The sequence below is a fragment of the Leptodactylus fuscus genome, chromosome 2 (assembly GCF_031893055.1).
Source record: "Leptodactylus fuscus isolate aLepFus1 chromosome 2, aLepFus1.hap2, whole genome shotgun sequence".
NCBI classification, from domain to species: Eukaryota; Metazoa; Chordata; class Amphibia; order Anura; family Leptodactylidae; genus Leptodactylus; species Leptodactylus fuscus.
The window spans coordinates 105,312,747-105,338,967 of record NC_134266.1 but is presented as its reverse complement, the minus strand read 5'-3'; the positions used below and the strand labels follow the sequence as shown (position 1 = coordinate 105,338,967).

The following is a 26,221-nucleotide window of genomic DNA, read 5'->3' as shown; positions in this document are numbered from 1 at the left end:
AATAGTAAAATAAAATCAACTTTGAAAATTTCACCTCCATTTTGTCTTAATTCCTGTTAAGCACTTATAGGGTTGAAATACTTGGTATATGTTATTTTGGCTTATTTAAGGGGTGCAGTTTTGAAAATTGGGTGATTTATTGGGGTTTCTAATACAAGGGTCTTTCAAAATCTCTTCATAACTGGATTACTCCCTTAAAAATGGGTTTTAGAAATTTCTTGAAAATTTTGAATATTGTTGTTTCAGTTGTAAATCTTATAATGTCCGTAAAAAATAAAAGGGCGACTAAAGTTTGATGCTGACATAAAGCAGAGATCTGGGACATGAGATTTATGATATAATTTTGGCGGTCTGACTATCTGTATGCAATGCACATCATTTCAAACTTTATAAAATGCATATTTTTCAAAATTTCCACCAAATTTCCTATTTTTTCATAATTAAACACAAAGCATATCAACCAAAATTTACTAGTAACATGAAGTACAATGTGTTACAAAAAAAAGAATCTCAAAATCACTTTGGTAAGTTAAAGTATTCCAAAGTTATTGCCACATAAAGTGACACATCAGTTTTGAAAAATCGAGCTTGGTCAGGAAGTCAAAAAGTGCCATCGGCGGGAAGGGGTTAATGGTATTGAAAAGTGGCAATGGAAAAATTAAAATTTGCAAAAGTAATATAACTTGAAGAAAAACTTTACAAATGTAGCAATATTTTAATCATATCGACCCAGTGAATAATTTTATCAGGTTACTTAAGTCTCAAAGTCAATAGCATAAAAAGACAAAAGGCAAAATTGCAGTATTTTCCTATGGCTTCTCAGAAAGAGTCAATAAAAGTTAACATAACCATCAAAAGTTAAGTGCCATTAAACATGCCCACTTTTCCCACAAAAATTATTCCCTCATACAGTTTCATAGATGGAAAAATAAAAAAATTATAGCGCTTGGTATGTGTTCCACATAATAACACAAAATGTAGCTTGGTCATCAAAGACTAATACAGGCTAGTAAATAAAGGGTTATGCGCTGATGAATTCGAAGAGTTTACTCCAACAGACAATCTGGTTTGAGGTTTGAAGTTCTAGAAAAGAAAAATTGTTGGGTCTTTTATTGCCAAAATAACCTAACTTCATTGTCAACAACCATTTTGATGGGGCAAAACGGTGGCTCAGTGGTTAGCACTGCAGCCTTGCAGCACTGGAGTCCTAGGTTTGAATCCCTCCAGGAACAACATCTGCAAAGAGTTTGTATGTTCTCCCCATGTTTGCGTGGATTTCCTCCCATTCTACAAAGACGTACTTGATTGAAAAAAATAAATAAATTGTGATCCCTGTATGGGGCTCACAATCTACATAAAAATTAATGAACATTAACACGTATTGCTGTACATTTTCTACTCAATTTCAGCATGTCACATTTCTCCCAACTGCGCAGTTACAAAAAACTTATTTATGGGAAAAAAATTTTAATTGTAAAAACAGATGCATTTCATTTATGAGCAGACAAAACTAAAGATTGCTTCTGCAGTGAGAATTCAGAAAGCCAGTTTTATGTAATGTGTTATTCTGTAGAAGCTTCAAAATGTGATGATGAAGAAGAGGAGGAAACCATAAAGAACACAAACAAAAGGGGAAAGAAGGGGAAGAAATCCAAAAAGGTACAAAGAGAAAATGTTTGTGTGTGTATAGTCCTATTATTAAATTGTCCTTGACACGTATTTTACAGAGGACCTGTCACCAGGTCTAAAATGTCCAATAGAATAATGGAGTAAAAGGTAGGACCACAGTGGCGCCTCAACTAGATGTGGATTGTAGTGCTAAGCGGTGTCACCTGAGCCAAAAGGTGGGGGACACAACTCAATGTAGATTAAAGCTGCAGCTCAGACCTGGGACCTCATGTCCGAGCAGACGTTGGGAATAAACATAAAACAATAAAGAAAAAAGGTGGGGTTACATGCAAGGGCTGCAAGGAAAATCAGAGAGTGATAATAATAATTACCATTTATTCCACATAAAAAAACTCTATAGTGTGACAATTTAAAAATGCAACACGTTTCGACGTTGATCGGACGTCTTTGTCAGACCAACTAAAAATAATATTAAAACAAAACAAGAGACTGTGGTGGCCTTTTTTGTGATGAAGGAAAAGGAATTTTAAGGAGAATTCAGTCACTGATATTGTAACTGTTTAATGCTATTGACTAAGGCTACATTTTATATTTGTTTCTCTATCGTGATGTCCATCTGAAATCCTGCACACACAGCTTTTTCATCTGACAATTTCAATTTTATAGCCTGTCCTCAGAATAGGATATAAATATCTGATTGGGTTGGAGTTGACAGTGGCTCCTGTTCTGTAACTGCTTAGCTGCAATTATGGCACTTGGACACTATACAGGGCACATATCCACCTGATTTCAGGTGTCAGACTTGGCTCCAAACAGCTGATCTGTACCAGGGCTGGCTGTTGGTTCTACACCAGTCAAATATTTATGGCCTATCCTAAGAAGACCATGATTAAAAAAAAAAAAAAAAAAGTCTAGTCAACTCTTTTAATGGCAGCTGATATTTACCATTAAAACAGTACTGCTAACAGCAACTATCTTCTCAATATTTCTTCACAAAGCTTTTTTCTGAGACACAATTCAATTAGTAAGTAATACAATACAGGATAAAGGTGATAAACAACTTTATATCAACACTTTGTTAAATTCCAATGCATGAATCTGACCTCTGATATAGGTGGATATTGGTTTGTTGACTCTACTGGGGAGAGCTGTTAGAGAAAGCAAGTGTAATGTCTCTCTGTTTTGTCAGAAGGAAGAATGCCCTCCCTCACCTGTCATTGAAGTGGATAATCTAGAAGAATTTGTGCTGCGTCCAGCTCCACATGGTGTAACCATCAAATGCAAGGTCACAAGGGATAAAAAAGGAATGGACAGGGGATGGTACCCAACATATTATGTTCATCTTGATAATGACAAGAAAGTAAGAAATAGTTACTGTCTTCAGTAATGGTTTGCAAATGATACAAAATGAACAAAAACATTGTGTCCAATTCAATATCAAGTATGATTTCCATGTGCAGAAATACATGCCCTTACACACCTTGGTATGCTATCAATGAGGTTACTAATGGTTGTCTTAGGAATGTTATGTAATGCTGAATGCACTTGGGTATGCAAATCATTAAAGGGTCCAGTAAGAGTTCAGCAAATAAATGTTACTGTTTCTACAATGAGAAGTTATTCAGTTTTCCAATTTACTTAATGTATCAATTGCTCACAGTTTTCTAGATCTCTGCTTTCTGTGATTCATTGTTAATTCCAGTGGATAAAAGTCCATCCATGGTCAAGTGATGTGCAGACAACAACCCCAACTTAGGTATATCACTCAGGGCTTGTTCACATCTGCGCCCCAGTCTCCGTTTTGCAGGTTTACATTTACTGCCCAAAACTGGACAGGAGACAAAAACCTGCAGTCAGTTTTCAAACCCATTCATTTGAATTGGTTTGGAAAGTGTCCGGCCATGAGCCCCTGTGAGTGTTTTGTGCTCTCCACGGCGAAACCGTTTTTCACACTCCGTGTGAAGGGGCCCTTACTCCATAGGGCTATGGTGGGTTAACTCTAGAAATGAGCAAACTCATTTTAACAGGACACAAAGTCGGATGAGCAGGACTTTGTGTCCGGTTAAAAAAAAAACGGTTTCACCTCGGAGAGCTCAAAACACTCACAGGCGCTCACGGTTTGCCAGATTTCTGTCTTCTGTTGGCAGTCAACGTATACTGGTAGATAGCAGCTCTATACAGGGCTCTACATATAATTTTAGATTAATACAGTGCAGTAACATTTAATGACTTACAGGTGATGTCTCTGACTAATCATTCACATTTTTCGTCTCTTTCATCTGGACCACGTGACCACTTTTTCCAGCTGTGAGTTGTCTCTGTTTGCAGCACAGACATCTTAGGGAGCATTCACACGATGTTACGCTCCACTCATTTTGAACGTAAAATTCGTTCAGAATGAGCGCGTAAAAAGCAGCTCCCATTGATTTGAATGGGTGCCGGCATACGCACGCTACCCATTCAAATCAATGTTAGGCTTTTTTCCCTATTGCTTTCAATGTAATACGCGTGTATTACATTCTGCCTCTGAGCTCCTTGGGCAGTTCCTTTGACCTCATGATTCTCATTTGCTGTGACATGCACTGTGAGCTGTGAGGTCTTATATAGACAGGTGTGTGCCTTTCCTAATCAAGTCCAATCATTTTTATTACACACAACTGGGCTCCAATGAAGGAGTAGAACCATCTCAAGGAAGATCTGAAGGAAATGGACAGCATGTGATTTAAATATGACTGTCATAGCAAAGGGTCTGAATACTTAAGCATAAATGTCTACATTTCTGTTCTGTCAGGATGGGGTGCTGTGTGTATATTAACAAGAAATAAAATTATTATTATTATTTTTTTTTTAGCAAATGGCTGCAATAAAACAAAGTGAAAAATTAAAGGGGTTTGAGTACTTTCCATACACACTGTAAAACACCACGTTTTCGCAACAAGGGGCCGTGGCCTCAATCACAAACGCTCATTTAATCCTCCTGGATTTAAGGCCCTCCATTTTTAGATAACAAAGTAAGAGAAATGCAGTTTCTGTTATTGTTTTTGAGGTAAAAGTGACATGAGCTGGCAAGTTGTTAAAAATAAGGAGTAAACAGGGGCAACACGGCTCAGTGGTTGACACTGCAGCCTTGCAGCGCTGAAGTCCTGGGTTCAAATTCCACCAGGAACAACATCTGCAAGGTTGTTGTTTGTTCTCCCCATGTTTGTGCGGATTTCCTCTCATTCTACAAAGACTCACTTAAATGAAAAAAAAAAAAGTACTTTGTGATCCCTATATCCTCACAATCTACATTAAAATAAATAAATAAATAAATAAAGGAAACATCTGAACATAAGCCAGACAGTGAGTTATGTTAAGGGGTTATCCAGTTTTAAAGATTGATGACCTGTCCCTAGGATAGGCCTACAAAATTAGATCTGCAGGGTCCCGAGGCTGTGCTTCTCACTCACTGCACAAAATGTAGCAGCGAATGTAGGTACTGCAGTACTGCCCCATTGAAGTCATTGGCCTCAGTTCCACCTCAGTACAGGTGATATGCGGGGGGTTTGAATGTAGAACCTCCATAGATCGATCTAATATTGATGGCCTACCTTAAGAATAGGCCATCAATCTTAGAAACTGGATAAGTCCTTTAATTGAAATTGGCCTGGTTCTCACTACTGGGAGCCTCAGGAAACCACGATGTGAGTTCAGATGAATGACTGCCCTTGAAATACAAGAATAACTTGAACCCAAATGAATGTGAACCATCTGTTCACATCTGTTCTGTTCTTTCTATGGAAGGGGAGTGGGGATTTTGGACCAGGTACCTTGCTCTATGATTTCTATATGGTCTAGTAGGGCATTCACACTTAAAAGAAGTTTTCCAACTAATGTAACCATATTTAAGTTTGTAAACAATTAAAATGTAAATATTTAGCAAATATTAATAATTAAAAATTAAATTTTAAAAAATATATTGTTTTGTCTTGAAAAGCAGAAAGTTGCACAAATACAGGTTTTCTCCAATTCTGCCCCATTCTGAATTTGTATCCAGCTTCCCACTACAGAATATTAAATGGTGCCATTACAAAATACAATTTGTCCAACAAAAATTAAGTGCTCATGTGGGTCTGTGAATGGAAAAATTAAAACATTTATGGTTTTTGGAAGACGGAGAGTCAAAATCAAAAAATGGCTGCAACAGTAGAGGGTTAATGTCCTTCTGTATAAGATAATACATACAATTTGAACCTGTAAACATTATTTTGTACAGGTCTTCTTATTAGCTGGAAGAAAACGAAAGAAGAGTAAAACCTCCAATTACTTAATTTCTATTGATGCAACAGATTTGTCCCGTGGTGGAGAGAATTTCATTGGAAAACTAAGGTAAATAAAGATTATTTTCTACATTTGTAAACTTTAACTCATTTTAACTAACTGTGAGTTATCAGTCTTTTGTGTATATGTTTAGTCATTCTTTTTAATAATACAATAAAATCTTGCATTTCAGGTCCAATCTAATGGGAACTAAATTTACTGTTTTTGACAATGGTGCAAATCCTGAAAAAGCTAATTCAGACTGGTCCAATGTACGCCAGGAGCTTGCAGCAGTTGTATATGTAAGTAAGCAAAACTTAGGGCCCCTTCACACGGAATTTATGCTCCATGTATTCTGTATATGCTTGGTGTATTCTGTACATTTTACACGTGTAAAAATACACGTGTAAAATGTAGTTAGCCATTGAGTTCAATGGCATGTTCGTATAACGTGCATTGTACGAACATGCCATTGAACTCAATGGCTAACTACATTTTACACGTGTAAAATGTACAGAATACACCGAGCGTATACAGAATACATGGAGCGTAAATTCCATATGAAGGGGCCCTTACTCCATAGGGCTATGGTGGGTTAACACTAGAAATGAGTAAACTCATTTTAGCCAAACCAGATATTGCACAAATTTTTCAAAAACTTTGGGTTTGAATGAAACCAAACCTTCTCCAGTTTACAAAAATTGACTAAAATTGTGGGCTCCATGTGGAAGGATGAAGAAGAGAAAAACATCACATAACATTTAGGACCCGCTGAGCTTTCTCTTAATGTCTTGCAAACAGCCCCCAGGACAAGAGACAGCAAATCAAGAGGGACTATAGATCAGAGGTCACTAATGAATTATTAGTAGTATCAAAAGGCCAGGCAGAACGAGAAGTTTTCATTTTGTAGGGAGAATCTCTGATAGTCAGATTGAGACAATACAGTGTAGGGAAATGAAGTGTCCGTTTAATTACTTGGTAGAGAAAGAAAAAAAGAGTTGAGCCACTCTGCTGCACTGTTAGACCAGCCAGCAGTACTTGCAATGTGGGTGAGTAACGTGATGTGCCAATGTTTCTGTGCTTCAGCATTATCGTCAATCAAATATCCAATTCTCAAGGTTAAAAAATGCAAATTCAATCTATACTGAGCATGTCATAGAACAAGAGCAGACATTTTATATCTAGTGTAATTTGGCAATTTTTTTTCCAAAACCCAGTGAAGTAATCTACATTTACATATTCTAATGTTAATAAGAAACAAAAACATAGCACTAAATTGTACACAGAGGGATATATAGTAATGAAACGTTAAAGAACCCTCTTGTTACTATTTTGTAACCCTTATGTTGTGTGTCCCTACCTCTCACAATTTATACAACAAAGAAAAGAACAAGGTACACAGTACACTCAGCAGATAGAAAAATGTATATTTTTTTTTTTATTTAATACATTAAATACAACTATCACAAGAGAAAACAATACAGGAAACATTCCCACATAAGATCCGCTTGCAGCAACTACATCGTCCCTAATGCGAAATATAAAGTATCACACTGCCAAGTCGCACGGTTGTTAACACATATATTCCAAGTTGAAAAGCACACCAGTATGAAAGTAGGATATAATAAATGAGGCTATAGAGGTTACTAACAGATATTTCAACATAGGGGTAGGATGAAGTTGCCTGATGAAGGCAAAAAGCGCCGAAATGCGCGAAATGCTACCTCTTGTGTCACCCCCTCTACCTCATAGATTGTAAGCTCTTTTGAGCAGGGCCCTCAGTCCCATTGTGTGAAATGACGTTCTTTGTTATGTATGTCTGTATCTGAACCCTATAAATTGTACAGTGCTGCGGAATATGTTGGCGCTATATAAATAAAATGTATTATTATTATTATTATTATCCTTTGCAGTGGAGCGCTCATGGCTTAATAAGACTCCACACACCTATATGGTTGTCTCTCCCTATGGAGTGACGATATCCCCTTAACCACATTAATACACTAAGCAAATATAATTATACTGATATCACTTCTCTGTACAGTGAATATCTATAACTCTACATTCATTTATGACATCTACAGTTCTTAATATCTTGGTGGCAATAATTCCAAAATGGCTGTTTGCGAATGGGACTGCAGGAGATATTTTGGTTTAGCTTTAATCCCTTATCAAACATCAAAACCAGGCATTGGTTTGGAGCTAACTTCGAAACTGTGACACTAGAGCAAGTTTTCCTTTTTTTCATCAAGGAGAACTTACTTGCATTGCTGATAAGAGTAGAGGCTTAGTTTTAGACCAGTGCACAAAAATTATAGGTGCATAATAGTTCACAGCAAATTTTTACCTTCTAGATTTATAAAAGTTTTTTTGTGTGTGTGAAACACAGAGCCTAAAAGTTAATTGTATCTTTGTGGAAAAAAGTTAAAGTAATTTAAAAATAATTTGTCACTGGTATAGGAAACAAATGTCTTGGGATTTAAAGGTCCTCGAAGGATGACGGTGCTTATACCAGGAATGAATGAAGACTGTGAAAGAGTACCAATCCGACCACGAAATGTGAGTATTATATATTATAATCCTACTAATATTATAAATGTGAAAGTTTGCGTGTTTGGATGTTTGTTCTTCAATCACGCAAAAACGGCTGAACGGATTTGAATGAAATTTGGCACATAGATTGTAACCTTGATTAAAACATAGGCTACTTTTTATCCCGGTAAGTGACATAGCTTCACGACTGTTATGGATTTATGTTCACATACTACTGTATATTACACTGCTCCTGCAGCAGCTTATCTCAGCCAGGTCTGTTATCTCTATGTGTAAAAACACGCTAACCCTGAGTGGATTGTCTACATGCATTTGCATATTATCTGATCTGCTCCAGGCAACATGCTGACACACTGGATGGGAAAACACCTTTCATCCAAATTGGCAGTTTGCCAATTTTAAACATGTCGGGAAAAAGGAAAATCTAATTTGTCAAAAACAACAAGAGCTATAAAGGTAGCCCAAAGTCAACAGAGTTCTCTTCAAGTGGAGTTGAGGGGGATAATCGACGCCAACAACACACTCATTATATGGCGTCCCCGCGAGCTGCTGAGATGCCGGTCCAATCATTGGCACAGCGCGAAGAACGAGTTCAGCGGCAGGCCAGCTTGACAGCTGCTGAAATGCCGGAGCAGGCAGAGCATCAACGCCAACAACACGCTCATTATATGACGTCCCAGCGAGCTGATGAGATGCCAGAACAATCACAGGCACAGTGCAAGAAACAAGTTCAGTGGCAGGCCAGTTTGAGAGCTGCCGAAATGCCAGAGCAGGCAAACCATCGACGGCCGCAATTTGCTGAATATAGGTCGATCATCGACACCAACAACCCGCAGACGAAGTAGCGGGCAGAGGCTAGTATTAATTACTAAAATAGTTCTTAAAGAGGTAGTCCAGGCAAAAAAGAAAAATTTAAATAGGCTGTTTGAAAAAATTTTTTTTAAAAATCACGTTCACCTGTCCCTGGTGTTCCAATGTCTTCCTAGCGCGGTCTGGTCTTTCTGCTACAGTGTCTTCTCAAAGTGAAATTGCTTGCCAGCTGTGATGTATCTGATCCTTTCTGCTGAAGCCATTAATTGGCCTCAGGAAGAAACCCCAGGACGTCACAAGTAGTGACGTCACGTGCCCTTCACTGAGGCCACTGATTGGCCTCAAGGGTCACGTGTAGCAGGGACTTCCACTGGAAGACGACAATGGACCGGGACTGGACCACGCTGGGAGGCACTGGAGCACTGGGGAAAGCTGAGTATTATATTTTTAAAAAATTTTTCCACTGCGCCCGGGCTGATTTAAAAAATATTGTTTTTCCTGGACAACAAGATAGCACAGACATTAAAAAACTAAACATATATAACTGTTACAGATTCCAGTCGTACCTTTTTCATTGACCCTATGTTTCAATTCTAAGAAATTATGATATTTTTTTTTAAATACATTTTCAAATGAGTCTCCAAGTGCTACTCAGGGCGTTCCCTCAAAACTATCATCTAGGCCTTTGCTCCTCTCTCATCTCATTATGTAGACTAATATTTCTAAAAACAACTTCTTCACACAAGATCTCAACTGAGCCACCCTGATGCCCAGGTACACTCACCCAGCCTTACACTAGGTTCACACTAGCGTTCAGGTTTCCCTTCTTTGTGTCTCCAAGTGGGTCTTTATCTTTTAAGGAACATATTTCATTGGTTACTCTTCTTGATCAGCAATATGAAAATGCAGAAAGCAGAAGGGATTTTGATTTTGTGAAATCCAAAACCAATAATCTGTTTTTCTATCCAGTTCAGTCAAGGTTTCCAGCCCTTATGCTTGGTTCACACATCAGTATGCCATCCGTCCGTTTGAATTCAGTTTGAGACTAAAAACGGACTGATGCACATACTGATTGTATACTGACACCTTTTTATGCTGATAGCAAACGCTGTCCGTCCCCTAGAAGACAGATAAGGGCTCGTTCACATCTGCGCCCGGCACTCCGTTATGCAGGTTTCCGTTTCCTGCATAAAACAGAGCAGGAGACGGAAACCTGCAGGAGTCTTTCTCACCCATTCATTTGATTCATTCATAAATGTCCTTATCTCTACTCTGTTTACAATTTTCTAATTTTAATCCCCTTATCTGTTCTCTAGGGGACGGACAGCATTTGTTATCAGCATAAAAAGGAGTCAGTATACAATCAGTATGTGCATCAGTCCGTTTTTAGTCTCAAACTGGCATACTGATGTGTGAACCAAGCATTACCTGGTTTAAGATTGCTGTGGGAAATGATTTAAAAGATCTTAAGTCTAGGAATACAAAGTGGAATACACACATCTTAGGGCTCGTTCACATCTGCACCTGGGACTCAGTTCTGCAGGTTTCCGTTTCCTGCACAAAACAGGGCAGCAGACAGAAACCTGTCAGCATCTTTCAAACCCATTCATTTGATTGGGTTTGAAAAGTGTCCAGCCGTGAACGCCGTGGCGAAACCGTTTTTTTTTTTTTAACCGGACACAGAGTCGGACATGCAGTACTCTGTGTCCGATTTAAATAAAAAAAACGGTTTAGCCGCGGAGAGCATAAAACGCTCACCGGAACGCACGGCCGGGCTCGGCATTACAAGTTTTCGCCTTCTGCATACAGAAGACGGAAACCTGATAACGGAGTCCAGACGCTGGTGTGAATCCAGCGTTTGTAGACTGGATAAAAAAGGCTATATTTGATTTAAGAGCTAATAATGATATTACAATTGAAATGGTGGACAAGGGGGAATAAATAGTGGTAATGAGTAGTGATGATTACAAACCCAGCTGTTTAAAAATGTTAAGTAATGTGGATACCTATAGAAAATTTGATCTCTCGTGTTCTCGAACACTCTAGAACAGATTGTGATGGAGGGTGTGAATTTAGGTTTAATTTCTGAACAACTGAAAAAATATTTTCTTATACAGCATCCAATTATTCCCATATTTTGTGGCCGTCCAAATCAGAATTTCCACCTCCATTACGCCCTATATTTTCAAGAATAGGGTCTCTTAATGAGAGATTGTGTGGCTGGCAGGATGATTTATCACAATCATTGGTTTTTCGAGTTCCTCGTTTCATCAAGGATAGTAAAGAGGTTTTACTTATTTTTGATAGTTTAGTCTGAAAAGGTGATTTTTCATGGCTAACGTGATGTGGCTGCTTTATACTCTTGTATACCACACAATATTGTGATTACTGCTTTGGCCCATCATTTATATAAGTATAGCACTTACTGTGAGAAAATATACAAATATGTGCTGGAATTTACTAAATATCTATTAGCACATAGTTTTTTGTTTTTTTTTCCATGTTCGATTCTGTTTTCATTTACAGTCACAGGGAACCCCAACGGGGGTTCATTTCTCGCCCTCCTTGGCCAATCTGGTCATGGTGTGGCGAGAGGTGCTTTTCATTTTTTCTCCCAGAAAAATTTTGGCTCCATACAATCACCTCCGCTGTGCAACTTTGGCTGAACAAGGTCCGCCAACTTACTCGCTGGAAACTCTGTACACATACCAAATATTTGGAAATCTGGTCCACTTGGCTGAAACTTACAGTTTACACCTCACTGAAGAACTGATATTTCTTTCTATTTTTCTCTGTTCTAACCTGACTAACCTATTCTCATCATTTTTCTCCCCCCAATTCCCACCCTCTCTTGATGCTTAGAGTAAGCGGAATTGAGTGTTTGTCATGGTCCTCGTCACAGCTATTGATGTTGCTAATTGACAACCATATCCGGGTGAATCCTCTACTTAGTGGTTTTCATTTCATGGACTCTGTACTTATTTACATCTGTATGCCCGGTTTCCGTTATTTCAACTGTATGCAGACTCTGTATATATTTTGAAAAACCCAATTAACTTTGAATTAAAAAAAAAAAAAAAAAAGTTATGGATTTTAGAATATGACAACTCCAAAAAATGTTTTTTTTTTCTTCAAAACTTTTTTTTTTTTTTTTTTAAGGGTTGGAAACATAAAAAAGTAAACAAATTGGTGTTGGTGTAATTGTACCGACCCACAGAAAAGACTGTAGTTGATTGCAGTAAAAATTAAGCCTGTAAAATTTTCTCGAATTTGACCTTCATTCTGAATTTTTTCCAGCTTCCCAGTACATTGTTTGGAATATTAAATCATATCACTATGAAGTACATTTTGTCCTGTAAAAATGAAACCTTTATGTGGCTTTGTGAATAGGAAAATTTAAAAAAACGTTATGGCTAGAGATGAGCGAACAGTGTTCACACACTCGGCTCTGCTATATCAGATGGGCTGACCGGCACACGGTGTAGTTGAGCAGAACTGGCTCAGCACTGCTACCAATAGGAATGCATTGGCCAGCCTTCGGGCAATCAGCGCTGGCTCTGTCGGAGGAGGCGGAGTCTAAGGTCGGACCTGAATGGAGACTGGTGTGGAGCGATCTTAGACTCCGCCTCCTCCAGCAGAGCCAGCGCTGATTGGTCGAATTCCGTACTCTGGCCAATCAGCGCTGGCCAATGCATTCCTATGGGGAAAAGTTAGCTTGCAAAAATCGCAGGCTGACAGGGATTTCCATGAAATAAAGTGACTTTTATGCCCCCAGACATGCTTCCCCTGCTGTCCCAGTGTCATTCCAGGGTGTTGGTATCATTTCCTGGGGTGTCATAGTGGACTTGGTGACCCTCCAGACACGGATTTGGGTTTCCCCCTTAACGAGTATATGTTCCCCATAGACTATAATGGGGTTCGAAACCCGTTCGAACACTCGAACAGTGAGCGGCTGTTCGAATCGAATTTCGAACCTCGAACATTTTAGTGTTCGCTCATCTCTAGTTATGGCTTTTGGAAGGCAGGAAATATTAAAAAAAAAAAAGAAAAATGGCTGTAGTGGTAAAGATTTAAATAATATCTAAACCGTTCTGGGTACTAGTTTATGGATATGAAGGATTAATTCATGCATGAAAAAGTACATAGAAAATCAATGACATTCAGAATACACTTGGAGATATCCAGTTATATAGAAAAATTAACGGAGTTTACTGTTAAAATCTAATTCTACAAATATATAATTGTGTTATCTGCAAAATACTTTGAATATTTTTTTTACCTTCCTTTGAATCAGCAAGACCTCATTAGAACTGATATTTTCCTTCTCTTTTTCTGTACATGGTTAAACTTGATGGAGGTATATTTTTTCAGCAATACTATTTAATGTGATCAAACTGGACTAACAGCAAATTTGGTAACAAATGAACTACAGGAAAGGCAAGCCAAGTATGAGGTTAAGGCCCCACGTTGCAGAAACAAAGATTTTTTTGTTGTTGCAGATTTTGCTGCACTTTTTGAGCCAAAGCCAGGAGTGGATTGCGCAAAAGGTAAAAGCATAAGTACTTCCATTACAATTTCCATTCATTCTGTAGCCATTCCTGACTTTGGCTCAAAAAAACCACAGCAAAATCTGCAACAAACATAGCTGCTTTTCCGCAACGTGGGGCCTTAGCCTAAGGGAGTTCAGAGGTCCAGTTTCAAGCCAACTACAATTCTAAATATTCTTTACTTTAGATTGAGTTTAAGTAGTTCTATCATAGTAATTTAATTGTACAATTTAATATTTTGATTTATTAAAATTATCATTTGAAATAGACAAAGTTTAAATCAATTTTTTTTCTTCATGATTGATCTATTCCTAACAGGATAATGATGGATTACTTCAACGATGGCAGAATAAGAACATGGAGAATGTTATAGCATTACATAACAAGAGCCCAGTCTGGAATGATGAAACACAGTCTTATGTTCTGAACTTTCATGGGCGCGTAACACACCCTTCCATCAAGAACTTTCAAATTGTACACTCTGATGATCGTAAGTGACAAGACAGGGTATTATAGATATACTTATTGTATTAATTATTGTTACATAGGCAAGTCATTTCTGCAGCAAAATAAACAAACTCCAGTAGTTAGCACCAACATGTGGCAGAAATAGCTCGGAATTTACAAGATAAGTAATTGTTAAGGCTAAGTTCACACGTGAATACCGTGTGGCCTAATTTGGTCCGGAAAAAAACGCTTCCTAATTAGGAAGCGGTTTTTTGACCTTGTGTTTTTTGGTAAAAACCACTTCAGAAAACGCCAGGTGTTTTTTCTCTCCCGGTCAGTGAATGTACCGTAAAAAAACCACATTGTGGTTTTTGCCAAAGACTGCAACGCGGTTTCCGCCTCCCATTCACTTCTATTGACTTCCTGAGGCGGACTCCGCCTCAAGAAAGGTCATGTCGCTTCTTTTTTCCACTAGCAGAAAAAAGAACACTAGCGGTCTCCATAGACCACCATTGTGAGGGGGCGGATTATGACGTAGATTCCGCGCCATAATCCGTCCCCTCTGTGCCCTTGTGAACGGGGCGTAATTGTTCTTTTAACAATTTAACACATTCTCTCTTGCCCCCTTTCTTGAGTCGCCAGTTTTTGTCATAACATGGAGGAACCATTTAAATTAACCATAGACTGTATAAGTAAATGATTGAAAATAATAAATTCAATTATTCATAAATTAATACTGATTTAGTTCAATATAATAAATTTAACAATAATAAAATGGAATTGTGATAATAAATTTGGATCCAGCCTTTTTTTACATACCCAATTATACAAACAGTATTTGGGTTCAACATAAATAATGCATTGTAAACTTCCAAAACATATGACTTTCTATTTTTAATGACTATATATTTATTTATATATGAGGTTACAAGTTGATTTTCCTTTTTTTTTTTTTTTTTTTTTTTTTGCTTCACAGTTGATTATATCATCATGCAGTTTGGTCGCATAGCAGATGATGCATTCACTATGGACTATAAGTATCCCATGTGTGCCGTTCAAGCATTTGCAATTGCACTGTCTAGCTTTGATGGAAAATTGGCATGTGAATGATATATGCAATGATTTGCTCCTTAATTATATGTCTACTCCCAATACATGAAAATAAATATTTCTAATAAAACAAAAAGGAACATGAAATGTGTAATTTTTTTTTTTCTATCTATATGCCATAGAAAGGTAATATTTAAATAATCGGAGTTAAATACTAGAAGATAATATTTTAAGATACATGTTTAATATTAAATGAATTCAAAAGAACCAGTGTGATACACATGCAACATGGGGAATACTATTTTATACAGTGGTGCTTGAAGTTTGTAAACTCCACAAAGCTTTCTGTTTCTGCATAAATTTGTCCTAAAACTACATCAGATTTTTACAAGTCCTAAGTAGATGAAGAGAACTACATTAAACAAACGAGTCAAAAATGTTAGACATGTTTGTTTAACCCCAGTGACGTAACTAGGAATGGCGGGGCCCCGTGGCAAACTTTTGACATGACCCTCCCCCTCCTTGCTGACCGACACCGAAGACCTCGACTGACCGCCCACCGCCCCATTCCTGCACGCTCTATTATGCCCCATAGTGGTCCCTGCACACAGTATTATGCCCACTGTGGACACACATGAACAATTATTATACTCTGGGGTCTTTTCAGATCCCAGAGTATAATAATCGGAGACCTGGGGTGATACAAACATAAAAAAAAAACACTGATACTTACCTATCTCCCGCTCTGCTGAAGTCTTCAGTGGTGTGGGCCTTCTTTAATGACGTACTGACATCACATGACCCAGGACGCAGGCCTGGGTCATGTGATGTCAGGGACGTCACACAGCTAGGCCCAAAGCCTGCCAGGAGCGTGGAAAGGTAAGTAACATGTTTATTATGTTCCTTTACCTTTCCAGGGCCTCCGATCATTATACTCAGCAGTCTGAAAAGACCCCCCCCCTGAGTATAATAATAGTACTTATGGGGCCCCCTGCCAGGATCGGTAAGTAAATAGGGCCCGTTACCGGCTGGAGTAACTCCAGATGGTAACGGCCTATTAAGAAAATAAAAAAAACGCAGGGGTAGTGGCTGTCGCCGGGCCCTTACTGTCCCAGGCCCTGTGGCAGCCAATACCCCTGCTGATACGCCACTGTTTAACCTTTTCACTGCCATGGGTCTCTGGAAATTTTGCACCTCCAGTAGCCAGAGCAATTTTCACAGTTTTGAGATGGATAAATCAAACCTAAATTGCAACATTAAAAAATCATCCAACCCCCCCATACCTATATATTTTCTTAAAGTAGACACCTGCAGCATTGTCTCAATGCCACTTGGTACTGTATACAGGTATCTTCATTTTGATTTAAAGTGAATGTTTTATGAAAAAATGCAAATAAATGTATATTAGTTGTTAAAAGCGGAAACCAAACAATAAATGATATGCACAAAACCTCCTAAAAATAAGAGTTCAACATGTGCAGAGGTCATATATATCACTAAGGCTTACACCCGCATACATGTGTCTTCAGAAAATCGTTAGAACAAAAATCGGCTTTGAAGCTGGAAATGTTAAAAAAGTATCATCCTATAAATTGTAGGGATTACAAACCATGAAAAGTAAGTGAACCCCTAAATCCTATATATTTTTTGAAAGTAGTGTCAGGGTCTGGGGTTGCTAGGTGGGGTGGCATAGACACACAAGTCCAGTTTCTTTAGTCCAAAACAAAGGGAGTTTTATTTTCATTCAAAATATAGTCCAGCAACAAAAGGAAACAATACAAAAATAAATACCTTCCCGGCTAGGCTCTAACTAAACATAGAATAGGTTACCTCACCTAGAATAACAGCAATTCAAAAGTCAGTAGAATCATTCAGGACACAGCTCCAAAAATATGACCTCTCTGTTTGCTCTTAGTCAAGCTCTGCCAAAGTGTTGCTGCTGGAGCAACTTAAGCCTCCTTGACGAGGAGACTCTCTGCAGCTGAGTCACTGCCAAAATATGCCCAAAGTGTGGACTGGAGGGGGGTGGAATGACATGTCCCACTACCAACCTACCTGTCATTCCTAAAAATCCAGCCCAATACTGAGGATTTACCAAAATGCTCAGCAGACGAAAGTTGTCTGCTGAGAACAAACATTCCTGGAGTTTTTTCATCTCACCCACCTGAGTAGTCTGGGTGAGATGTACACCCCCTCCATTACCTGACCAGCCATCAGCTTACAGTAGATGACCTGAAGATTACAAATGTCTTAATGAGTCATCGATAGCCACATCCACCTTCATGCAACTTTGTGACAAACAAAACATTTTTTGAAAAAATGTTCTAAAACACATATTTGCACCTAAAACTCATGTTCAATCTCACATTCATATACAAAATACATTTAAAATAATAGCTTATGGTGTAGACAATGTGTATATATACTATATGTACCGCAAAAATCAACAACAAGAGCTCGGATTCCCAAAAACATGAATACAGAAGACAAACAGGATTTTGCAGTTATTTACTAATATGTTAAAAAGCTATACTGCACCTAGCAAACTGTGACTGTGACACCAAAATCTAACTTTTTTGAGATTGCACAGCATACTGTATAGAAAAACACAACTTAATGTTTCATGTATACAACCACCTTCATACAACGTTTCGGCAAACAGAGATTGCAAGCAAAAATTGTACAAAAATTCAAATTTGACACTAAAGTGTGACTCAAGCAGTCCCTCTCTGCAAACAAAATTTACTTTCTAAAAAACTGCAATTTGTGAGGATTTCATACATACCACACATGTATATATTTACAGGTGCCAGGTTAGCCAGTGGGTATGAAATATAAAAAACAAAAAACTTGAGAGTCTTCAGTAGATGATACCTTTTTTTTAATGTCATCATTATGAGTTAGCCATTAAAAAAAGATATTATCTACTGAAGACTCTCAAGTTTTTTGTTTTTTTATATATTATATAAGTTGTGTAAGTGTTCTGTGCGACTTTTTCTTTTTTTGGCGCTGTGACCTGGACAATGGTAAATGCCTGGGTCATGGCGCCAATAAAATTCCTGGTTATGTTCAAGGGGTATAACATAAGAATACCCCTGTAGTAAAGCTCAGGGGGGAATTACATTATACCTGCGTGTGACAATCAGAGCGCAAAAGTATAGAATGCTCTCTGATTGACAGGAGGGGGGGTATAGGGACTGAATCCCCTTCTCTCCCCCTCCTGGAGTCACATACTGGCTGTGCACAAAGATCAGATTGCTTCTCTGTCTCTGTGCACGCTGCAGGAGCCCTCTCCCCCCCCCTCCTCTTCCTTTTACAGTTGGTAAGTTGCTTGCTTAGGCAGGCGTGGGAACACTTTAGAGCCCTATATCTTTGGACTGCTTGAAGATATCTTGATGCTTTAAAATGCACTGTAAAGAGGAGAAACTCTCTTTAAAATGATACCAAGCACTTGATGATAAAACTTATAGTTTTGCTATAAACTATTCCCTGTTAAAACGTTGTCGGGAATTGAGATCTGCAGTTGGATGTCAATGCCAAATAGCGTTTTCAACAGTGAATCGCTCCAAGTATCATTTTAAAGATGAGATTCTCCTCTTTAAAATGCATTTTAAAGCATCACGATACCTTCATGCAGTCCAAAGATATCGGCATTAGTAGGGAGGATGGAGTAGCTACGTCCTCCGCTACTGTGGTGCCACCCTGGGAGGACGTAGAGCTGAGGCCCTCAGCGAGAAAAAGGGTTAAAGAAGAAAAAAACAGCAATCTAACAGCATTTTTTACATATTGTATGAGGTTTTTATTCTGGAATGCAGTAAATTTCTTTCTTTAAACCTAATGCTTCTCATTTAAACCAACAAGCTTTATTTCGGAGGAAGAGCCTGACCTCTGATCGTGATGGCTGCTTAGGCCTATAGCTCCATCACATTTAGATCAGTGAACGCATTCTTCTCCAAGCTACCTATCTGAAAAAGGTCAAGAATAGAGAAGAGCGAGTAGTATTCGATACGCTTTTAACTCCTTGGTGTTAGACCACTTAAACGGAAACCTATGGCGGAGAGGTATTCGATCGAATACTACTACTCGCTCATCTCTAGTCAAGATCAGTAGGGACAGGAGTGGTGACACATCTGAACTACTAAAACTACCTACTTCCCAGGCAGATATGGAAAAATTCCTAAAAAAGAAGAGCACCTACTCTATGTGCATTTACTTTTAGACAGGGCTGGAGGAAAGCAACTCAGGAGAAGCTGTGGCAAGGGCTTGCAAAGTAAATTTAATCCAAGTGTTATTAATAAAGGCTTCTCTGGAAAGCCTATCAGCGATATTACTATTGCGGCTGGCCTATGACCAGCCGCAATAGTAATGTACAGAATCCAATTGTATTGCCGTCTATGGGACTTGCAATCAAATGATTGCAGGTTCAAGTCCCCTAGTGGGGTTAAAAAAAAAAAAAAAGTTTTAAAAAAATATCTTAAAAATTATTTTAAAAAAGTGCTAAATCACCTCCTTTCCCTAGAATACATATAAAAGTAGAAAAATACTGTGATGCACATACACATTAGGTATCCCTGTGTTCAAAAATGCCCGGTCTGCTTATAAAATATTTTTCCTGTATGGTGAACGTCAAATTCAAAAGTGCCAAACCGCTGTTTTTTTTCACTGTTTCGCATCTGATTTAAACAAAAGGAGATCTAAGCAATAGACATTCCTCAAAATGGTATAACTACAGTAAATCTGGCCCCGCCAGATAGTCCGTGAAAAAAATGGTTTCTAGGCGGAGAGTCCGCATACGGACACCAGTGGTTTGCTTTACAAACCATTCAAATGGGGGAACACTGCGTAGAAAGCACATGGACCCATTATAGTGTATGTGGTCCATGTGCTTTCACCGCACACCGCTTCCTAAAGCGTTCGGTAGTCTGTTCAGGGGTCCCCATGCAGACTCCCCGAACAGATTACAGAATGCAGATGTGAACCAGGCCTGAGTGTGTAGGTTTATAGTGTGTGCAATTCTATCCAGACATTGCAGGAAAATACACACAGCGGACACACTGCAATTTCCAAAACTGTTGCAGTTTTGTTAATCGCAGCATGTCACATACCTACAGAAACACCGGCGGTTTCCCTATAGGTATAATGGAATTAGAAAGTCCTCAGAGGAAACCTCTGTGGAGTTCCTGCAATAAGACTGAGTTAACACAGAGCCTCCCAATAGAGTTCTGAGGCTGATTTTGAGGCGGATTCCTGTCCAAAAAACTCAGAGTGAACTCAGCCTTAGTGTTGTGGGAAAAACTGCAGCGTTGCTGCAGGACGCTGTGTTAGCCCTTATCCTTATAGTGTGATGTACAATATATTGAGACAATAAGGATTAGACCCAACAGCAAGACACAGCTAAAAAACCCTATGGAAAAAAACAGAGGTGAATCCCAATGTATTTTTTCTAGTGTTTTTAAGGGTCCATTCACGTGGAGAAAAATGGTGAAGAATTTGGTGTGTAAAATTCCACTAGTGGAAAAAAAGCTAGCGGCACCCATTGAAGTCAATGGGAGACTTTTTTTCAGCACTGAAAATTCAGCGCCAAATAAAATGCCATTTTCCTCCGTGTGAATGGACCCTCACTGAGCTTTTGATGCATTTTCCCTGTACTTTCTCCCAATTGAGCAGCTGAAAGTAACCAGCCATGAGTGCACACATTTTAGAGTTTGCGGCTGTTCCACATCTTTTTTTCCTGCAATGTGTGGATGAGGTAAATTTAATTAAATTTCATTCACTTTGCTGGTTCTGTAAAACACATATTTTTTTTTTTTTCTGTAGTAGCCAAAGAATTTGTGTTTCTGCAATGTGGGGTTTGAGGTATTTATGGTCTATCCTGAGCATAGGCCATAAAAAAGATTAACCCTGGACAACCCCTTTAATATACATTACACAGTTTAACGTCCCCCTTCTGCACAGGATGTTACTGCTCCCATACAATATAATGGCCTCATCACTGTTCCCCATACTTTATTGGGGACCAGTGAAGAGTCCATTGTATGGGGGACAATTCACTGATTAGGAGATACTGGAAGAAAAAGATTCTCTAAAACTTCACTTTTAATAAATATACTTAAAAAAAATGAAACTATGTAAAAAGGGTCACAATGTAACGTCACTTCTACGTGAAGCAAGACTAATTTTTCACATAGAAGTGTTGTTACATTGTGACCCTTTTTACATACTGTAGTTCCATTTTTTTTAAGTATATTTATTAAAAGTGAAGTTTTAGAGAATCTTTCTTCCAGTATCTCCTAATCGGTGAATTGTTCTTCAAACCAGGAAGAGCTATATATTTTTTGAGACCAGTGAACACTGTATGTGGGAGAAGAGTGAAGTGACCACAAAAAATTTGGTCCAGACAACCCCTTAAAAGAGGTTGTCTATAAAATGGAGTGATCTCTGTGATGGCCGCCAGGGAGGTGTATTAAAAAAAAAAAAAAAAAAAAAAAAATATATATATATATATATATATATATATATATATATATATATATATATATATATATATACACACTCACCTGTCCCCAGCACCCTGTTGTCCCCTGTCTGTCTATTCAGTCTCATGGCGGCGACTCATTTCTGGAAATCCTGTACCTAATTAGTCTCAGTGGTCACATAAGGTGCAGGACTGCCAGCAAGGAGGCGCCAGCACGAGACTGAACGGACACTGACTGTGGACAACGGAGCACTGGGGACAGATGAGTATTCTTTTTTATTTATTATTTTACCTCCCGTCCACCACATGAGTTGCTCCAATTCCTGGACAGCCACTTGAAAGGATTTTTCCATGTTTCTAATATTGATGGCCTGTCCTTAGGATAGGCTTTCGATATTACACCTGCGATGATACAACTGCCAAGTCCTCTGCAGATCAGCTTTTCCAGGACAGAGCAGCACACAGATAATGGTAACATTTTTAGGAGCCGCGCTGTTCACTCGTCATACAAGGTGTAACAGTAGGTTTAGGTAGTGCACATGGTATAATGAGTAAGCAGCATGGCTTCCGACCGTTACCTTTAGCGTCGTGCTTCGGTACCGCAGATCTGCAGGGTACTGGCAGTGGGCCCCTAGAATCAAGTCCACTGGTGGGCCCTAGACACCACAGTCTGACCCTGCCCTCACAGGCTATTGCTCCAGTACTCACAGAACTAGCCAACTTGAAATCAGAGGTCCAGTATGTTGAATGGAGCATTAAAACTTTGGAAGGAGCCTATGTTGAAATTATACAGAACTCACGAGTTTGGGACTTGGATGCCTATACAGACCATCTGAACAAGGTGTACCTTATGCTGGAGGATCTTGCTTGCCTCTTTCTGTTTGGTCTCTTGATGAATGGAAGGAGGATCAATATCCATACCCCGCAGGACCTGGAGGCTGTGTGGACAGTTCTGGATAACTCTCTGATGCTTGTCCCATATTCAATACCCATCCTAGAAGACATTGCCATGACTCCAGTATTGCTGATGCTGGACTCTCCCCGAGCAATAGACCCCTCCTAAATATCATAAGTTGGCTATGAGACAACTTGACCACATCTCTATTATTATCTATCGTTATTATTTCCAGCTGCCCTTTGGCTATAGATTAACTGTAATTACTAACCAACAAATAAGTTCTTATGTCAGGTCCCCATGCCATCTATGCCATTGCACAGTCTGTATCTGTCTTAATGAACTTACATCCTTTTGCCCCATTTGAACTAGTTTTACCTTTATGGATGTCCACGCCTTCATTGGTGTGCTGTAAGATGGAGCTTTGCAGTGTCTCTGACTACCACTGCCTGAGTCATTTCAGTGAGATAGACATCAGTGTTCTGGTTATTTGTTAAAGGGGTTGTCCCATCACAAGGATCCTATCTATACTGCTTGTTAATGTGGATGTAAGACTTTTCCTAAATGCACTGCTTCAGCAAAACTGCTTTGTTTGTCCACTATCTTACTTTATTCAATTCATTGTTGACACAGCCCTGACTTATCTGCTCAAAAGTCAAGTGATGTATCTGCTGCTCTCAGGAGGGAGGGAGGAGGGGCTAAGTGCACGGGAGCCAGCCTGTGTATCTAGCTATTCCTGTGTCTACACCACCTGACCTACCTCCCTGCTCTCAGATAGAGGAGAGGAGCTGCTTGCATTTCTGGACTCATCTTCTGTTCTCCCATTTATCAGGCTAGCTAATTCAATTGTGTTCATTATGGCAGAGACAGGCAGTATTGTGCATATAGTGTTGTTTGAGGACCTTTTATGACATCACATGCCCTTCAGCCGCCCCATAGGATCACGCTGTGTGGTGGGCGGGGCTACACAATAATTTGGGGGCGGAGCTAAACAGCAGGTTGCATGAAATCCCACCCACCAAATGACGCAAGAAACTGGGAAGAAAGAAGATTTTACAGCAGTGAAGACTGGTGAGTATGCGACGTGGGAATACCCCTTTAAGTCTCTCACATAAAGATATAACAAGGATGATAATTCTTCCCACTTGTCACTGAACTCATTCTACCTCATTGAATAACCAGCTCAAGAAAAACTGCCAGGCTCTGCACTCCTCACCAAAGGGTGTAAATTCAAAGGTCAACAGTGTAACTTCAGACGATTTTTATGTATTCCATCCATCAATTTCCCATAATATATAAAAACTAGCTAAAAAGATTCAATAAAACATGTAAATATGAATCACTATAAATAGATGTAAAATGATTGGAAATTCATATAAATAAATAGGTAGCAGCTTTATGAAGGAATATAAGTATGATTATGTAAAAAATACTATGATTTAAGAATTCATATGAATGAATGAAAAAATATATTGTTAGTACCTTAATTTATGGTACTTAATAGTGGTACATACTCACTGTAATGGTTCTTACTGTAGGATGAGAATGTATTCATTTATTATATGTTCATGCTATATTTTAATTCCTCTACCCCATACTTGCATTATTTCATTTTATGTATTATCATCTGTCCCATTACATGTTCATTGTTTCCCTTCTATATATATTAACCCCTTTCTGACATCCGTTGTACTAGTACGGCATATGCCGGGTGATTAACTATGGCAGCTGCCCGGAAGTGAACTAAGCCTTACATTGTTATATACCTAAGGCTCAATCTCTATCAGAGTTGCAATTCTTTATACTATTGTTATTTTCACATCCAAAGGCCATTGAATTTACCAGGCGATTGACACACTACACCTGGTGTTCTACTGGGCTCTACACGAGTTGGACGATTATTATGTGGATTGACACAAGTTTGGTCGCTAATTACTATCTATATCTTTTTAATTTACTGCATATATCTTTTTTACTATAAACTATATGCCTGTTTCTAGTTCCCCATATTTGTAATTTTACTAAACAAAGATTTTTTGTATTTGAGTTCGGATCTTGGTCTATCATCCCCCTCTCCTTCTGTCTCTACCCCCTTCCCCCATAGATTAAGCCCTCGCGAGCAGGGCCCTCTACCCCACTGTGCAAGTCGGTCACTGTTACTATTATATCTACCTGTATATTCTGTGTATTGTATGTAACCCCCAAATGTAAAGCACCATGGAATTAATGGTGCTATATAAATAAATAATAATAATAAAAATAATAATAATCATCCCCTTCTGTAAACCAGAGAGCGTGGTTCTTCCATAGCGGACCAAAGGCCCAAATAAAGGGGGCCATAGAGAAAAGCAAAGAGCAGTACATCGAAGAATGGAGAAACAAAATAAATAACTCCAAGAAACTCAACGTATACCAGTCGCTGCAAAGGAACTACACCATGGCCACTCACCTGGAAAAAATACCCCACCCCTAACACCACAGACCATGAGCCGTTACAGACTGAGCGCCCACAGCTTAGAGATTAAAGCGGGGCGGCACAGGCAGTCGTACAAGCCACGGGAAAACAGACTGTGCCAACACATGCTACACTGCACCAAATACTTAGCTGTGAGGGCCACCTACTTGCAGACTCTCTACCAACATCCCATACTTCACATCTGCAGACGATAAGAGGAAACTCTACGCCATGCTGGGAGAAGAGGAGTCTACTGTGGAGATCGCTGCCCAATGTGCCACCAAATGAGGAAGATGAGACCCCAAGGACTATTACACCCTTTTATCACCCCACCCAAAAACCGCCCACCCATACCCACGTCCCAAACAAGAACGAGGAGACCTCAAGGACTACTGAACCTCCAAACCACCCACCCCATGTCCACCCACTCTCTGCTTTGGCCACGTCAAATGTATATTCGATCGTACCAATAAAGCCTTTTTGACTTGACATAGTGAGCAGCACTGTGTCTGTACACTCACCATTGCAACGGTCATCACTACTCCAGTAATAGCAGGAATCCAATTACAGAACATGTCATGCATGCTCAGATGGCTCCACTCAGTTGATGCCAGTTCATGGTTTGTTTGTTTTTTTGGAAGCACAAACCCGCTGTTAGAGGTTATATGCAAGTGTTTGTCTGGATGCACTCATCTTACCTATCATCTATTGGATTGGATAAAGACGTTCTCATCCTACAGTAACAACCTTTATATCACGCTACTTACAGGTTATTAATACAGTCACTTAAAGAGGACCTTTCACCATATCTGGGCACAGGCAGTGTTATATACTGCCAGAAAGCTGACAGTGCGCTGAATTCAGTGCACTGTCGGCTTTCCCGATCCGTGCCCGGTGTAAAGCGCTATCGGTCCCGGTACCGTAGCGCTTTACAGTCAGAAGGGCGTTTCTGACCATTAGCCAGAGACGTCCTTCTGCCTCGCGGCGCCAATCGCGCTGTGCTGTGGAGCCGGGAGGAACGCCCCCTCCCTCTCCTGATAATGCTAGTCTACGGACAAGCT

General features: G+C 39.2%; 1 protein-coding gene across 3 annotated transcripts in view; it reads left to right on the top strand.

Moving 5' to 3' along the window:
- The window catches only part of TULP1 (TUB like protein 1), a 64,142-nt gene extending 48,685 nt beyond the window's left edge, over positions 1-15,457 (top strand). For all 3 annotated transcript variants that reach the window (XM_075264307.1, XM_075264306.1, XM_075264305.1), the window contains 7 exons: positions 1,574-1,659; positions 2,819-2,989; positions 5,885-5,997; positions 6,122-6,230; positions 8,389-8,487; positions 14,157-14,328; positions 15,262-15,457. In XM_075264307.1, the coding sequence (XP_075120408.1) occupies positions 1,574-1,659; positions 2,819-2,989; positions 5,885-5,997; positions 6,122-6,230; positions 8,389-8,487; positions 14,157-14,328; positions 15,262-15,395 (884 nt within the window). In that variant the 3' untranslated portion in view covers positions 15,396-15,457. The remainder of the gene's footprint in view (positions 1-1,573; positions 1,660-2,818; positions 2,990-5,884; positions 5,998-6,121; positions 6,231-8,388; positions 8,488-14,156; positions 14,329-15,261) is intronic.
- The last annotated feature ends 10,764 nt before the right edge of the window (positions 15,458-26,221 follow it).